Below are 17,029 nucleotides of genomic sequence, written 5' to 3'. Positions count from 1 at the left end.
CGGGGAATACAAATCCACTGAGATGGAAGCCAAAGAAAAAGGTTGTCATTATTCTCATTTACCCTTGTACCCACTTCTTCATGATGCCCTGCCAGGACACACATTAAGAAGTTTAACAAGTCCTTGAATGAAGGAACACAGCTCTCTCTCTTTCTGTACAATGAAAGCAGATGTATTTTGGTGTGACACCAGAGAGTTATTCAACAGTAATGTTCTTTGTACAAATGAGAGACTTTGTCCAAGAGGAAGATGGCTGTGACGCTGATAAAGCTAATAATCTGTAACTTCTACATGATGTTTTTCTTCCTCAGATATCAAAGGACTTCATAAAGGAGGGTATTCTTATCCTGTCGTTATAGAAAAAGGGAACTTACACAACTAGAAATGAAGGAACGAGTCCAAGATCAAATGGTAGATCCCGGGGAGAGAAATAATCACTGTCCTGTTCCTGTCCCCTATGATTAGCCTGCCTGTGAAACACGCTGAAGGTGAGAGTTGCTTCCTCCGTCTGCTCTTCAGAGGGAGGAATTCACACTGATGAAATTTCATCTTCTCCCTCTACTGCTGCTGCTACTCTTCATCCCCTCTTGCCACCCTGGCGCACGATTTCTCCAAACCCTGAGCAGCTTGTAAACAGAAACAACATCACTAAGAGAGGGCAGGTTTTCTGTGACTTTCCTTGCTTTGCTTTGCGGTCAGTGCTCTGAGTTGTGTGCTACACAAACACTGTGTACCCCACACACGCAGGGACAGTTCACGTCACGCACGGTGTGACCCACAGCGGTCTCAGTGCGTTGCAGTAGCCTGTCCCGTCCCCAGACCAGCAGGCGTTCAGGCCGTATGTCTCCTCCTTATGGCTCCTCACCGCCTGGGGCAGGCTCACAGCAAGGGCCTTGGGGTAAGGGCAAGGACACTGGGGAAACGCAGTATCGCCTTACAGGAGGAGAAAATTGACCAGTCCCGGGAAGCAAGGCTTAAAGCAGCTGAATAAGAAAAAGAGATGGAGTCATTTGCCTGCGGTTCAGATGTCATTGCCATTGGATGCTGAGAAGCAGAGTCTTGTGATGTAATCTTTTTAAATTAAAAAAACAGTTACAACACACAGTGGAGAATTGCTCCATTTTTTGCAAGGAAATATGTCTGTTTCACAAAGATGAGTTCCAAATTATTACACGTACATCATTAGGAGGTAGCAGCTCCAGGAGCCCAGAAACCCAGGTGCTGAGCTTTGCAACGTGATGTGCTGCAATGTAGCAGCCTGTCAATACCTTACACAGCACGTTCCCCCCGTGGTTATATGGAAATAGCTTCGCCAGGTCTCAGCTCAGGTTGAAGCCTCATTATGGTGGATTCTGCACAGGCACACAGGAAAGATTCCTTGCCCAGATGGGTTATGGTCTCTCTAACACAGACACTTCAGAGCTTGAAGGCATAGTGAAAGGGGATGCCTTCTCAAGGGTCTCAGAGGAAGTTTGTGGTAGAAGTGCAAGCACATTAAATTCAGATCTGCTGAGCTGAAGCCTGTATCCCGATTTCAAAAGCCCCTGCCTTCCACTGAGCACTTTCAGGCTACTTTTTACCTGTCTCTCCTCTCCAGATGTTTACTGGAAATGACTGTGCCATGATGGTTAGAGATTCAGATCCACAAAGGAAATAAAAGAAAGAAGAAAAAAACTCCTTTGGGCTACTCTGGATAGAAGTCAGAAGGTTTACATATGGAAATTATCTGTTTGCCAGGGATTTAGGGGTTGAAGGGAGACCTGTGAAGTGTGGTCACTAGGGCCAGGATAAACCGGGACAAAACCCAGCATATCCTGAACACATACATAATTTTCAACAGGGTACTGTCAATTAGCACAGAGCAAGTCAGATGTCACTGGAGAAAAATCTCTGCTCTTCGGGGAAGGGAGGAATCTCTCCATGACTCAAGAGCGGATGGTTTGGCGGCAGCAGCTCAGCCAACTCCTATCACTGGCTTAACAAATTACACAGATATGCTCCCTTCTTTGTATTTACAGCACACGACTGGAAAGAAGGCTCAGGAAAAAAGGATGATGTGACAAGAGCTCAGTTTCCACGTGTGATGTCAGCTGAGTGGCCAGAAGGCATTCTGATGAAAGCCAGCAGCCTGCAGCAGGATGCTGCCTGTCTCTCTATCTCTAGCACATATACCTTGCTGTTTAAGGGCATAGGATCCCCTCTCCTCATCCCAGATAGAACACAGCATTATAAACTACTGATATTTCCCTCTTTCTAATTCCCAGCACTTAAATTCATGCTGAGCCTGTGTCTTTAAGCCCTGTTTGTTGCTCCTCTTGTTGCCATAGCATTCAGTGTTTCCATGTTGGACGTTTCCTTTTTTTTTTTTCCAGACATTACCCCATCAGCACAGTTCCAGACCTGGGATTCCAGCCACTTTTGGCTAAAAGGAAACTCATTTTTGTTGCTATAAAAATATCAAGCCATGTAAATGCCTGTGGCTCAGATTTAGGTCCTTGTGTCTAGGAATAGCAGCACAGCCAAAAGTGAATGAGAGAGGAGAGGAAGAAGCAAACAGACCTCAGTGTGTCTCGTCTCATTCCTCTGAGTCAACCTGTCCTCTCAAGGACAGGGAGAGGAACAGGCCTTTGCCATCCTCTGGCACAGCAGCAATTGTTGGTGTGAAGTATGCTTGCCTCCAGGTTGCATCTTCAAGAGAGATGGCCAAGGCCAGCGCGCCCCGCCTGAAGTGCTGACCCATATATAAAGGCCCGGTCTGAGCCCTAGCTGGGAGAAGGTGTCACCCATTCAAGAATACAATGACCCAAAGACAAAAGAAATTGCTCGGTTTGGGCCTGATCCAAAGTCTAAGGCAGTAGAAACTCAGCCAGCCCTTTAGGAGGTGGTGGTCTGTGGTTAGACCCAAGGGCTAGACCCTTGTCCCTAAGGTCTTTGCTGGCATGCAGTGGAGGTGGGACGAAGCGTGACACCGGAGGCCCCTCCTTTGCTACATCCCACCTTCGCAGCCTGCACAAAAGTGGAGTCGAGTTTGCTCTCTGCACTCAGGGAGGAGTGAGATACGGATGCCTCAAGAGACCAGAAGTGGCCGGTGTAAGAGGAGAGATAAGCTGAGCCTTCTGAAGTGAACTATCTTCTCCTGAATGCCAGAGAGTTCAGAGGGAAGTTTTGGCTGGGCAGGGTGTAAGTGCTGTGTTGCTTCTTGTGCTGGACTCCTGCAGCATCTGCAAACCCCTAGAAAACAACGGTGTGGAACAGATACGGCAGTGTCCGCAAAACGCAGATCCCAGACGTTAACGCTGCCCTGAAATCACTGCACTGGTCTGGGCCTCTGGTGGCCTGTCTGGAAAACAGAAGTAACGAATAGATATTTAATTGTCTTAATAAAGTGCTTGCTGATACAGGGATGGAAAATATGAGCTAAGCACAAATTACCACTAATATTAAGCTATTTCTTACAGCATTGTTAACACTGCTTTCTGCAAATCATTGCTGTTGACTCACCCTGGCACTCCAATTATTTATGCTGCACAAAGTGTCAATCTCTTAGATTGCAGCACAGATTGAAAGAATAAGATAAAATACTCTAGGGAATATGGCATGAAGTTCTAACTAGCTCTAAGTAACAGCTACTGCTAGTTATTAATGTTATACATTTCACTAGATTACATTAAAATAATAAAGCATTTCAGCTACTGTATTATGTTGTATTGTAATATATCAGAAGCAGCGGTGCATGCTAGTAATGTATCAGGAAGTTACATTAAAAAATGCAAAAAATTTAAAAAGTGGGGAAAATTAAATTAAATTTGAAGTAAAATTGTGATGCAAACCCAACATTTTCTACAGTGCTGTTTTAATTTTGAACACTTTTTTCATTCAAATTCTATTCATAAGCCTCATGGATTTTGAGGAGAAGCAAATCCAAGATCATTCCTGGAACTTTTCATGAGACTAAAATGGGAAGTGTGGTGCCAAATTCAAACAATATTCCTGGTTTCTACCCACTTGTGTTTTCTTGTGGTTTTGGATGAATACTTCCTGTCTAATATTCATGGGTTATGTTGCTGTACAGGGAAAACCCCTGAAAGAAAGAAAATTCAATAAAGAGCTTGTTGGCCATACTACCATGATTTATTTTTATTACCGCTAAAAGTAGTAACTTTTTTTTTTTTTTCTTTGCACATGAAAGGAAAAAATGTTTCTGGAAAAGGGGAAACTAGTGAAATCCTCAGAGTGAAAGTCTCTCATTTGCACTTTCTTGAAAGTGCAGGAGAAAAGAGGGCTAATGACAGCAGCAAGACTGAGGGAGCTGGATAAATCACGGTTAGGGAAGTAGAAAATGTTGATCAGCCATGCCATTCCTCAGCAACTGGGAATCCCCAAGCCTCGCTACCAGAGCACTGTGTAATCAAGCAGAAACTTGCTGCAGCAGCAGTGAAGACCCACTGCTCTGAAAAAGCACAGGCGAGTGTTCTGGCTTCCCAATGGAGACTCTTCAGCAGAGGCTGATAAGCTCTGGCGTAGCACAAAGCGGGTCTGCAGCAGAGCAAGGATTACAGCTATGTTTGTTGGGCAGCCCGGACAAATGACTGGTGTGGTATGGGGGTAGGCAGCCGTGGATTCATTCAGCGTCGGTGGCAGTTTGTTGTGGTTGTAAGACTTCATTCTGAGGTGAAGGCTTCTCAAATGATGAATATTAGTATGATTATTAGTGAACCAATAGAGGATATAGTGTTTCACAAGGTGTAGGCATCTGGGGAATCTGAGTATCATCGTGGCATGCTGGCTAAGCCTAGGAAGTGTTGTGGGAAGAAGGTTAGGTTCACACCTGTAAACATGACCCCAAAGTGAGCTTTAGCCCATGTAGGGTGTAGGATGTACCCTGCAAATAGTGGGAATCAGTAGGTGAATCCTGCTAGGGTGGCAAAGACAGCCCCTATTGAGAGGACGTAGTAGAAATGGGCAGCTACATAGTATGTATCACGTAGGGCAATGTCTAATGAGGAGTTTGCTAGGACGATCCCTGTTAGGCCTCCAATGGTGAAGAGGAAGATGAAGCCCAGGGCTCATAATATTGGTGGATTTCATTTGATGGTGTCTCTGTGTAGTGTGGCTAATCAGCTAAAGACTTTAATGCCAGTTGGGGTGGTGGTAATTATGGTGGCCGATGTAAAGTATGCTCAGGTGTCTACACCCATTCTTACTGTAAATATGCGGTGGGCTCATACAATAAAGCCCAGGAGTCTGATGGATACTATAGCTCATACTGTCCCTATGTAGCTGAATGGCTCTTTTTTGCCTGCGTAGTATGTTATTACATGAGAGATGATTTCGAAGCCCGGTAGGATCAAGATGTAAACTTCTGGGTGACCAAAGAATCGGAAGAGGTGTTAGTATAGGACTGAGTGACCTCCCCCGGCAGGGCTGAAGAATGTGATACTTAGGTTTCAGTCTGTTAGTAGTATAGTGATGACAGCAGCAAGGGCTGGAAGTTGTAGTAGTAGTAGGATGGAGGTGATAAGGACAGATCAGATGAAGAGGTGGGTTTGGTATTGTGAGAGGGCTGGCGGTTTTATGTTGATGGCAGTTGTGATGAAGTTGATCACCCCCAGGACAGAGGATACAGCTTCTAGGTGGAGGGAAAAGATAGCCAGGTCTACTGAAGCCCCAGTACGGGCTAGTTTGCCAGCTAGGGGTGGGTATATGGCCCACCCTGTGCCAGATCCAGCTTCTACTGCGGGCAAGGCTAGTAGCAGTAAGAAGGATGGGGGGAGTAATCAGAAGCTTATGTTGTTTATGCATAGGAATGCTATGCCAGGGGCACCAATTATAACTGGGACTAGTCAGTTCCTGAACCCTCCAATTATAAATGGCATTACCATGAAGAAGATTATTACGAAGGCGTGGGCGGTGACAATCACATTGTAGATTTGGTCATCTCCCAGGAGGGTACCTGGCTGGCCAGATTCTGCACAAATAAGTAGGCTGAGGGCAGAGCCAACTATACCTGCTCAGGCACCAAAGATTAGGTATAAAGATTAGGTATAAGGTGCGGATATATTTGTGGTTGGTTGAGAATAGTCATCAGTTGATGAAGATCACAGATAAGATGGCTGAATGTTGAAGTGTTAGGCTGTAGTCCTTTTTACAGAGGTTTGGCTCCTCTTCTTATCGGCTCTGTGGTGAAATTCATGTTGAGTTGCAAGCCCATCAATGTATGCTAAGAGTGTGCCAGAGCCTGGTAGACAGAAGTCCAGTGGTTTGGGCACCTAGCTGTTAACTAGGAATTTGTGGGATCGAGGCCCATCTGTCTAGGTGAGGTCCTAGCTTAATTAAATCACCTGGGTTGTGTTCAAGAGATGCAGGGTAGTATCCTGCAGATCTTAGCAGAAACTAAGAGGGTTTAACTCTTGTTTAAGGCTTTGAAGGCCTTCAGTTTAGGTTATCCCAAGTTTCTAGATGGTGGTTAGGATTATAGCGGAGAGTGGTAAGAGCGAGATTGATAGGGAGGTGAGGATGGCAACCGGGGTGCTTGTTGATTTGTTAATATGCCATTGTTTTATGTAGTTTGTGGAGTTTGGTGGTAGTGTAATTGTGAAGTAGTATACAAGGCAAAGGCAGAATAGTCCTAGTAGTGAGAGGATGGTGATGATTGTGGCTGTAGTGGCTATTTCTTGTTTAGTAAGTTCTTGAATAACAAGTCATTTAGGCAGGAAGCCTGTTAGTGGGGGAAGTCCTGCTAGGGAGAGTAGGGCCAGTATGAGGGTTGCATTTAGTATGGGGGCTTTTGTTCATGAGGTTATTACTGTCATTAGTTTTAGAACTTTGGCTGTGTTGAGAGTGAGGAATATGGTAGCGGTTATGACAGAAGTATAGGTAGAAAGTTAATAACAGAGTGAGCTTGGGGCTGTAGATAATGATGGTAGCTATTCAGCCTAAGAGGGAGACGGATGAGTAGGCTAGGATTTTTAGAATCTGTGTCTGATTCAGCTCCCCAAGGCTGTTGAGGCAAGGGTTACAGTGGTTAGTCATTGTTCTTGATAGTAGTAGGGCAGCGGTTAGGGATGAGCCTTGGAGTACTTCTGGGAATCAGAAATGGAACAGTACTAGTCCTAGTTTCATTGCAATTGCTATTGTCAGTAGGAGGTATGATGTTGGGTGGGTTAGATGGGTGATGTCTCATTGCCCTGTGGACCATGCATTGGTTGTGCTCGAGAAGAGGACTAGTGCTGAGGCTGCTGCTTGTACGAGAAAGTACTTGACTGTCAGTTCAATGGCTCATGGGTGGTGGGATTTTGAGATGAGGGGGGTGATAGCAAGGGTGTCAAGTTCTAGTCTGGTCCAGGCTATCATTTAGTCATTGCTTGAAATTGTAATGGTTGTCCCTAGGAGTAAGCTTAGAGAGGAAACTAGTTTTGTGTGGGGGCTCATTAGTAGGGGAAGGAGTTGAACCATCATTTTCAGTGCATGGGCCCGATAGCTTTGTTAGCTGACCCTACTAGGAAATAATATAAAGGAAGTATGGAGGGCTTTGATCTCTTCTGTGTAGGTTCTAGTCCTACTTTTCTAAATCTTTCTTAGGAAATGAGAGGGCTGGTATACCTCTGTGTTCACTTTATCATAGTGACCCTTTGTGTTCAGGCACGTTTCCTTAAGTAAGGAGACAGGCTTGCATAGCAGATTGGTATGCTGGGGTGCCAGAGGCATAGTGCTAATGTTAGGGGTAGAAAGTTTCTTCAGATGAGGTGTATAAGCTGGTCGTCGTGGAATTGTGGGTAGGAAACACAAATTCATGGGAAGCCGCAGAAGAAGAGTAAGACCTTTGTGGCTAGGGCTACTGGAAATAGCTCTGGGGGTAGACTGAGTGAGCTGGGGTTTAGGAATAGGATGGTAGTTAGTCTGTTTATTAGCATGAGGTTCACATACTTAGCTGGGAAGAACAGGGCGAATGGCCCTGCAGCATACTCTACGTTGAAGCCAATACTAGTTCAGACTCCCCATCTGTGAGGTCAAATGGGGTGCGGTTTGTTTCAGCAAGCATAGAGATGTATCATATTATTGTGAGGGGTCAAGAGAAGACCAGGTATTTCTGGATGATGGCAAGGGTGTTTAGAGTGTAGATCTCACATAGTATGATTATGGACAGAAGGGTAATGGCTAGTGTTACTTCATAGGAGACAGTTTGTGCTACTGCTCGTAGCACCCCAATTAAAGAATATTTTGAATTTGAGGCCCACCCTGACCATAAGATTGAATACACTGCTAGACTTGAAATGGCTAGGAGGAAAAGGAGGCCTAGATTTAGGCTGGTAAGGGAGAAAGGGAGGAGAAAGGGGATTCATGTTGTGATTGCTAGGAGGAGGGCTAGTATGAGGGTTATGATGAAGAGAAACGGGGAGGAAGTGGATGGGAGGGTGGATTCTTTAATAAATAAGTTTTACACTGTCTGCTACAGGTTGTAATAGCCAAAAGGGGCCTACAATGTTTGGGCCCTTTCAGACTTGCATATAGCTTAGGACTTTTTGTTCTACTAATGTTAAGAAGGCTACAGCAATTAGAATTGGGACAGCATAGGATAGGGGTATGATGAGACAGGTTAGGATAGGGGGTCGGGTCATGGGCAGGGGGAAAAAGAAAGCTAGGGAGAAGATTTGAGCCTCTGGATAAAGGGCTTAAGCCTTTTGCATTTACCAGGCTCTGCCATGCTAGAGGTCCTTTTCTAAAATGTGGTGGTGTGGGTAGTCCCTTGGTAATTTTGTTGGGCTCATTAGTTGGGGGGAAGGCATGCTTGTAGTATTGGCCTTACTTTTCCAGTCCTTTTGTACTGGGGAAAGTTCATCATAGATAGAAACTGACCTGGATTGCTCCGGTCTGAACTCAGATCACATAGGAGTGTTAATCATTGAATAAACAAACCCTTAATAGCAGCTGCACCATTAGGATGGCCTGATCCAACATCGAGGTCGTAAACGTCCTTGTCAATATGGGCTCATGGAGGAGATGGCACTGTTATCCCTGGGGTAGCTTGGTCCATTGGTCAATTATATTGGGTCTGGTTACTATTAGTACGTTGAGGGGTTGCTCTCGGTTAAGAGGTGTGGTCCTATTTTTGGAGGGTCTGTTTTTCTCCAAGGTCACCCCAACCAAAAAATGCGGGACAGCGTTTTGGGGGTGGTAGGCCTGGTAGGCTTAGGTTTATGTGCAGTGGCCGCTGATTTTTAAGTTCCACAGGGTCTTCTCACCTTATGTATTTATTCCTGCTTTTGCACAGGAGGATCTATTTCATGGATTATCTGTAGGAGACAGTTAAGACCTCATTTAGCCATTCATACAAGTCTCGATTTATGGGACAATTGACTGTGCTACCTTCGCACAGCTAGGATACCATGGCTGTTAAACGTGGTGTCACTGGGCAGGCACCACCTTCAACATGTGGTTCGCTGAAGGCTATGTTTTTGGTAAACAGGTGGGTCTTGGGCTTGCCTAGTTCCTTTTACAGATTTTAATCTTTCTAGTGGGTGCTCCTGAGTTGGGCTAACAGGGTGGGTTTAATATTCAGTCTTGTTAAAATCGAGGTATTAGTTGTACTCTGTTAATAATGTAATGATATAAGATTGTGCTTGAGACGGGGAGAGTCCCCAGTTAGTCATTTTAGCATTGATTCTCCTATTGTTATAGGTTGGCTTCCTGGTGAGAAGGAAGTCATATTGGTTTTGGATTTTTAGGTGTAGAGCTTTGATGCACTCTTTGTTGGTGGCTGCTTGAAGGCCCACAGTTTGGAGGGCAGGAGTTGAGTGGTTATCCACTAGGAGAGACTGTGTTCTTTTTTAAAGGAGCTGTACCCCCTTTAAAGTGCTCTTGATTCATTACATGGTGGCTAGATTGGGTGTCCATGGAGGAGAATTAAGAGAGAACTTAGATTAATTTCACAAGCGACCAGCTATCACCCAGCTCAGTTGGCCTTTCACCTCTACTAACAAGTCACTGCAGTCTTTTGCAGCAGAGGAGGGTTCTCTCAGGGGTAGTTGCTTCTAAGTAGCTTACTTGGGTTTTGGGGTGGCAAACTTAAATTCATTTTGCTTGGTCGTTCTTCCTAAATCATGATGCAAGAGGTACAAGGGTTTATCTTTGCTGTCTATTGCTTGGCTTTTCATTGTTATTTCATCTTTCCCTTGTGGTACAAATCTCTATTGCACCAAGAAGGCGTCTTTTCTATCACCTATACCCATTTGGAAGAATGTTTTAGTTTGGTGGTGAAGTGGGTTCTTTGCTGTTTTTAGTTGTGGTGTGGCTGGGCTAGAGTCAGGCTTCAAGACAATCTGGTGGGTGGCAGATATCTTTCGGGTGTAAGCTGAATGCTTTCATGTTATAGCTACGTCTCGGTGTGCTAAGTGCACCTTCTGGTACACTCACCTTGTTACAACTTTCCTCATCTTCAGCTGATGGGTTTATTAGCTGTGGGAGTCTGTAGCTTGCGAGGAGGGTGACGGGCAGTGTGTACGCGCCCCAGTGCTGACTTAAAGGCGGCCCTTTTGTCCGGCTTTACTGCTAAATCTGCCTTCTAGGGGTGGTTTCACACCCCCTTCCATGAGGTTTTCTATCTTAGAAAATGTAGCCCATTTTTGCCACTCCATGAGCTGTAGCTTGACCTGTCTTGCTAGTGGGGCTGGAGGCTATTACGCTCCCTGCTGTGCTCTCAGGGGAGGTGAGCTGGCACCGGCAGTACGTAGGCTCTTTTGGCAAGGAGGGGTAGGTGTATCGTGGGTTATTGATTATAGAGTTTTAAGCATTTGTGCTCGTAGTTCTTGGGTGTATACTTTGGTGGGGTACGCATCAAGATTTAGGGCTAGGCATAGCAGGGTATCTAATACCAGTTTGTGCCCTAGCTTTCATGGGGTTTAATCAATCTAAGGGGGCTAAGATCATCTTGAGGGTGACCTTAGATGCATCTTGGGCTTATGGCATCTCGGCTGCATCTTGATCTTAGTTGTTGAGATAACATGGTAACACTCTTTATGCCATGTATAGTTAATTTGGGTTTCTTGTGTGGCTGCAGTGGCTGGCACAAGATTTACCAACCTTGGGTGCTGCTATAACTAAGTCAAGTTTACACTTATTGCTTAATGTTAATTACTGCTGAGTACCCATGGGGGTGTGGCTAAGCAAGGCGTCTTGGGCTATGGTCATGGATGTGCCTGATGGCTGCTCTTTGCGTCTCAATAATAATTGAAGAACATTCACACTGGGGCGCGGATACTTGCATGTATATGCTTAGCATGAATTAACAGTAAGGTTAGGACTAAGTCTTTTGTCCTTGGGTGCGTGTAGCAAACGTCTTGGCATCTTCAGTGCCATGCTTTGCTGTAAGCTATGGGGACATTGTTTGCTGTTTGTTTGTGGGGAGGGTTCTTTAATAATTCGTGGGGTGTTACGTGTGTATGCGTACAGAATGTGTGATCATTGATCTTATGAATGTAACTCCAGTGTTGATGATGTGTGAAGAAAGTGTGAATAAAATTTGTGACGAAAATGCAGGGAATATTTAGTCAAAAGTTACTAGTGTTTTTCAGAAAGCTAGACGAAGTGTAAAAGTAAGAAATTACATCCTACAAGCATTCATCAAATAGCAGCATAAATAAGAGTCTGTGGCACACCACAACCAAACGGAAAACAAAGTGCATCAGTGTCAAGATGATTCCTCATATACTTCAACTGTTTCATTCAGTAACCCCTGAGGACCAAAGCTAGGCTGGAACGAGTTGTATACTCAAGTCTTAGATTGCAATTACCTTGGTGCACTGGAAGGGCTGCCTGAAGACACCCCCCAAAAAAGGGACCCAATAGTGCCAAGGCTATCAGGATGCCACGATCACGGGTGAGATGTTGATATATAGCCTACCAGATGTCTCGGTGTGATGGGTTGACCCTGGCTGGACGCCAGGCGCCCACCAAAGCTGTTCTATCACTCCCCCATCCTCAGCTGGACAGGGGAGAGAAAAATATAACAAAAAGCTTGCGGGTCGAGATAAGGACAGGAGAGATCATTCACTAATTACCATCACGGGCAAAACAGACTCAGCTTAGGGAAAATTAGCTCACTTTTTATTACAAATCAGCCAGAGTAAGGTAAATGAGAAATAAAACGAAATCTCAGAACACCTTCCCTCCACCCCTCCCTTCTTCCCGGGCACAACTTCACTCCCGGATTTCTCCACCAAGCCCCCCCCAGCGGCACAAGGGGGACAGGGATGGGGTTTACGGTCATCACATGTTATTTTCTGCCGCTTCACCTCCTCAGGGCGAGGGCTCATCACACTCTTCCCCTGCTCCAACGTGGGGTCCCATCCACGGGAGACAGTCCTCCACGAAATTTCTCCAACGTGGGCCATTCCCACGGGCTGCAGTTCTTCACGAACTGCTCCAGCATGGGTCCTTTCCACGGTGTGCAGTCCTTCAGGCACAGACTGCTCCAGCGTGGGTCCCCCACGGGGTCACAAGTCCTGCCAGAAAACCTGCTCCGTGGGCTCCTCTCTCCACAGATCCGCAGGTCCTGCCAGGAACCTGCTCCAGCGCAGGGTTCCCACGGGGTCACAGCCTCCTTCAGGAACCCACCTGCTCCGGCGTGGGGTCCTCCACGGGCTGCAGGTGGATATCTGCCCCACCATGGACCTCCCTGGACTGCAGGGGGACAGCCTGCCTCACCAGGGTCTTCCCCACGGGCTGCAGGGGAATCTTCGCTCCGGCGCCTGGAGCATCTCCTCCCCCTCCTTCTGCACTGACCTTGGTGTCCACAGGCTTGTTTCTCTTACATGTTCTCACTCCTCTCTCCGGTGGCTGTTTTCCGCGTCCCAACTTTTTTTTTCCTTCTTAAAAATGTTATCACAGAGGCGTTACCACTATCACTGATTGGCTCGGCCTTGGCCGGCGGCAGGTCCGTCTTAGAGCCGGCTGGTATGGGCTCGCTCTCTCTCGAACACAGGGGAAGCTTCCAGCAGCTTCTTACAGGAGCCACCCCTGTAACCCCCCCCGCTACCAAAACCTTGCCACATAAAACCAATACACTCGGTGAAGAGAAAAGTGTGAGGATTAACCAGAGCATGGCCGTGATAGAGGAACCAGAGGCACAAAAGTGCAAGTCGTGTGAGGGGTTTAGGGGGAATGAACGGTCCTGAAGCTAGACATATAGGATCTTATATGTGGCGGGTTGCTGATTTCACACGAGAAGAGTGATTAATAAATAACCTGGTATGTCAGCCACAGGTACGGCAAGAGACAGAGGCATCGCTTTGACCTGACACCGTGTGGAAGTTGTAATCAAGCACTGCCGCAGGGAAGAGGAAATGCTGTGCACAGTGTATCACTAAAATGGGCTTAGTACAGATAGTTATTCTAGTTATCATGGATTATTCTATTCCCTGAAAGTAGAAATAATGTTAAAGAAAATATATCCATTTACATATTAATAAATACAGTGCATACATTAAATGTATTACCTAGATTAATGCAATATAATGGGATACATAATGTAATGCAGTCATACATCAGATGCTATGTGTGGTTTTACAAAAATTAGAGAGACTAACTCCTGCAGGCAACCAGCTTTCCTGGAGCAAAGATTGATTCTGTCTTCTCTTTCATTTTAAAGATCCAGACCCCAGATGATGTCACATTTTTGCCAGTTACACCCCCGTCAGCACAGTTAACCGCATCCAAGAATGCGGGGTGTCAAAGGCTCTCAGCTCCAAGAAACGTCTCAGCTGGCTCTTGGCTCTCCTTGGCTTCTGGACACAGTGCACATGTGCACAGAAGGCAGTCACTATCTCTTGTCAAAGCTGACATCCCAATCTGTAGAGCTCTCATCACAAGGATTGATTTTGATTGTGAGGTTTTGACTTTCCCACACACAGTGATAGCCCCATGTGCTGCAAACATAAATCCTGTGCAAGCTGCACGTGGTGGAGGTATCATCCAAATTCTTGTTCTGCTTGCTCGCAAAAGAACCTGACCTCCCTTGTTTCTGTCACTCCTTTTAGCTCAACACCTTATTGATTCAACAATTTGTTTTCATTTGGCTTTTGCATCCTTGACCTAATTTCATCCGGGGTAGGGAAGAAGACTCATATAAACAAGTCTTGAGAGAGTTGAGCTGTTTACTTCTATGTTGGTATTCTGACTGTGTTGAGCCCTACTGAAAATAATAAATCACAGAATAACTTGCATTTAAGTAGAGACTCATAGCGGTACATTGACAGCATTTTAACTACTTTGGTCACTTCAGAGCATTTGACCATGAGCAGATTCAACCTTGACATTTTAAGATAATAAAGCAATTAAGATGGGTGTTGCACATTAAGTATTATTTTGTTTCCTGAGCAGAATTCATAATATAGGCCCATCTGAGCATGTCACAGCTGTAGTCTTAAGCACAGCCTGAGCATCATGCTCATGCTGCACATTTAACCTAGTGAATATTGTGCTTGCTTTGGTTTTGGCAGCAGGAGACAGGAAGCTCTCGAGGTCCTCATGGGGGGTCCTGAGTGCTGCAGCTCCTGGTGAAACAATATGCAGAAGGAAGGTCCAAGGTCTTCACATAGGCTTTGTCCTTGTTGCCCTTGCCCCTAGCAGGCAGAGGAGAGAGCACCGAAAGTCATTTTATGTAATTGCTTCAGGTTGCCCGTCCATACAGTGGCATAACACTGCAGTACAGAGTGCCAAGAGGCTTCGTGGCAATGCAAACCCTACAAAGCTGAATTCCTCCGTGTTGGTGCTTAATTTGAGGAACTGTGTAAAAGGACAGTTACAGAAATGCAATGTATTTCTTACACTTAGTTCTGTCCCAGAATAAAAAGCTTCTGGTGTAGAACCGGTGAGGGGACCTGTAATGCCTGTATCTGCCTCGGCGATTCCAAAATCCCGATGAAGTCCTCAAAGACAATCTTTAATGTAAGGACAGGGAGTCAGAGAGGGGTGCAGGTGGGTCCCGGTGATCTGGACGGGGGGACTGACGCAGCACACATGCCCATGCAGCTGCTTTTCCAGCCTAGAGACACCCAGGACCAGCTCAGCTCCTCCAAACCACTACTTGCCATTTCTTGGGGGGCAGATTAGGCTAAGCCACATCTCTAGTCCCACTCTGTATCTGAGGAAGTTCAGATGTCTGTTCAAATCCATCTCAAAGCTTAAAAAATTAAATGTATATTTTCTCCATGATGCCTTTGTTTGTTTGTGCTGTCTCTTGTTATCTCCCTGGTCTGTTTTTTTGTGACTCAGTGGAAAATCAGCTCCTGTGATGGCTAACAAAGAGCCAACAAAGAGGAAGGGAGAGCTCACTTCAGTAACTCATCACTATGTTTATTTTTCTCTTCTTTGGGGGATATATTTTGTGACTCTCACTAAACTGTTTACAGAAAGTTTGACAGCTAGGCAGAAAGTAATTTGCAAGGAAACTGGGCTAAATTAAAACAAAAATCTTGGTTAGTTTCCCAGAAGAAAAAGAGTTCTTTTCTGTAATGTCTGTGCTGCTCTTCCTCTCCACCCACATTTGGGGGGAGTTCAAATGTGATAACGGGGAGCTGAGCAGGGATGAAGACTGAATGAACTGTAGCTGGTCTGGAAGATGGGGAAGCTCATTTATCCCCCAAAACTTTTTGTTTTTTTCTGATCTTTAGTTTGAGATCAATGGGAAGGACACAGTCCTACACAAATCAGAAGTTATGTGGAATGACAGTGTATAGCCACAACAAAAATAATAAAATTCTACTGCGTTGACTTTCCTGAGTGTCCACCAGCTCTTCCGAGCTCTCAAGGAGAACTCAAAGACCTCTTTAGACATCATGAAATAACTTATCTTCACAGCACCCCTTTCTGCAAGTGGAGAAACTGAGGCATGGGCAAGCTAAGTGTCTCATCCAATGTCGCAGAGGGGAAATGCAGTAGGGCCAGTTGTAGAAATTAACACCTGCATTACCTGTCTTGCCAAATTATTGGATGCAAGAAAGGCTGCAGGAAAGACTCACCCTTATGCTTTTGTATTTCATCGTTCCGGATAAAAGACACACTTTGTGCAGCATATGGTAAGCACAACATGGAGCCTCTTACACTGCTCTTAAATTGGCTGCCAGGAGTCCTAAACCTGTCTCAGGCTTTTGGAGAATGATGAGCAGCACCTCTTTCCCCAGTGAGGTGGAGGAGGCGTATCCTACCAGAGCACATGGCAGAATGTACAGCCCAGCTACAGTAGAACTGTAAATCATATCTTTATTTTGCAGTTCTACAGCCTAAGGCTCCAGGCACCCATCAGAGTTACTCCTCACTGCTGCGCAGTTTAGTGGCCAGGCACAGGCTTTCCAGGCTGAGGAACTAAGCATTGCTTTGGGCCAGTTAAACTATGCAGTAACTGAAATGCTCTGTTCGTAGGTAAAGTGTTTGGATTTCATTTAGAGTTAAAATACATTTTGATTTAACAAAAGCATTATAGTATTTTTAATAAAGCCTATTGAACATAAAAATGTTTATGGTGCTTAGATATTGGGCAGATTCAGCTCCTGACTGCAGTCGTTAACCTCTGAAGGGTACTTCCCCAGTTCCTTTTAAATCACGTGCATTAACTATCGCTTGCTTCTGACTCTTTATTCATTCCTTAAGAGAATGCTAGTTAAATACCAGATAAGTAAATACGTAATCAATGAGACATTTATTGAATGTTAATGCTGTATTTAATAAGGCTTAGAAATTTAAATGGGTCACATTAAGATGTAGAGTGCGCAGCAGGGAAACTTCTCAATGTCACCAGCCACAATCACAGAAAAGTCATGAGCTGGGGCCTTCAAAACTGGGACACCTTCGTGACTCAGATGGGAGGGCGTTCTTTTGTTTCCTGCTTCTTGCCCCATCAGCGGGAGGGCTCCTGACAGGGACCATCGCCCCTGCAGAGCGGGCTGTGGTGTAGGGATCACTGCGGTTGCAGAGACCCCAACTGGTAAGTCCATCTGAGTGTTAATTTAGGCTAGTCATGCAAGTGTGGCAGTAT

General features: G+C 45.4%; 1 protein-coding gene across 1 annotated transcript; it reads right to left on the bottom strand.

The window, feature by feature from the left end:
- Positions 1–6,236: 6,236 nt before the first annotated feature.
- On the bottom strand, positions 6,237–7,738 carry LOC138685543 (NADH-ubiquinone oxidoreductase chain 2). Its single transcript, XM_069784712.1, is given in 2 exon segments — positions 6,237–6,869; positions 6,871–7,738. Coding segments are annotated over 2 exon segments (1,002 nt in total). The 5' UTR covers positions 7,459–7,738; the 3' UTR covers positions 6,237–6,455.
- Positions 7,739–17,029: the final 9,291 nt, after the last annotated feature.

This window comes from Haliaeetus albicilla, chromosome 5 (genome assembly GCF_947461875.1).
Source record: "Haliaeetus albicilla chromosome 5, bHalAlb1.1, whole genome shotgun sequence".
NCBI classification, from domain to species: Eukaryota; Metazoa; Chordata; class Aves; order Accipitriformes; family Accipitridae; genus Haliaeetus; species Haliaeetus albicilla.
This window is presented reverse-complemented; position numbering and strand designations above follow the sequence as displayed.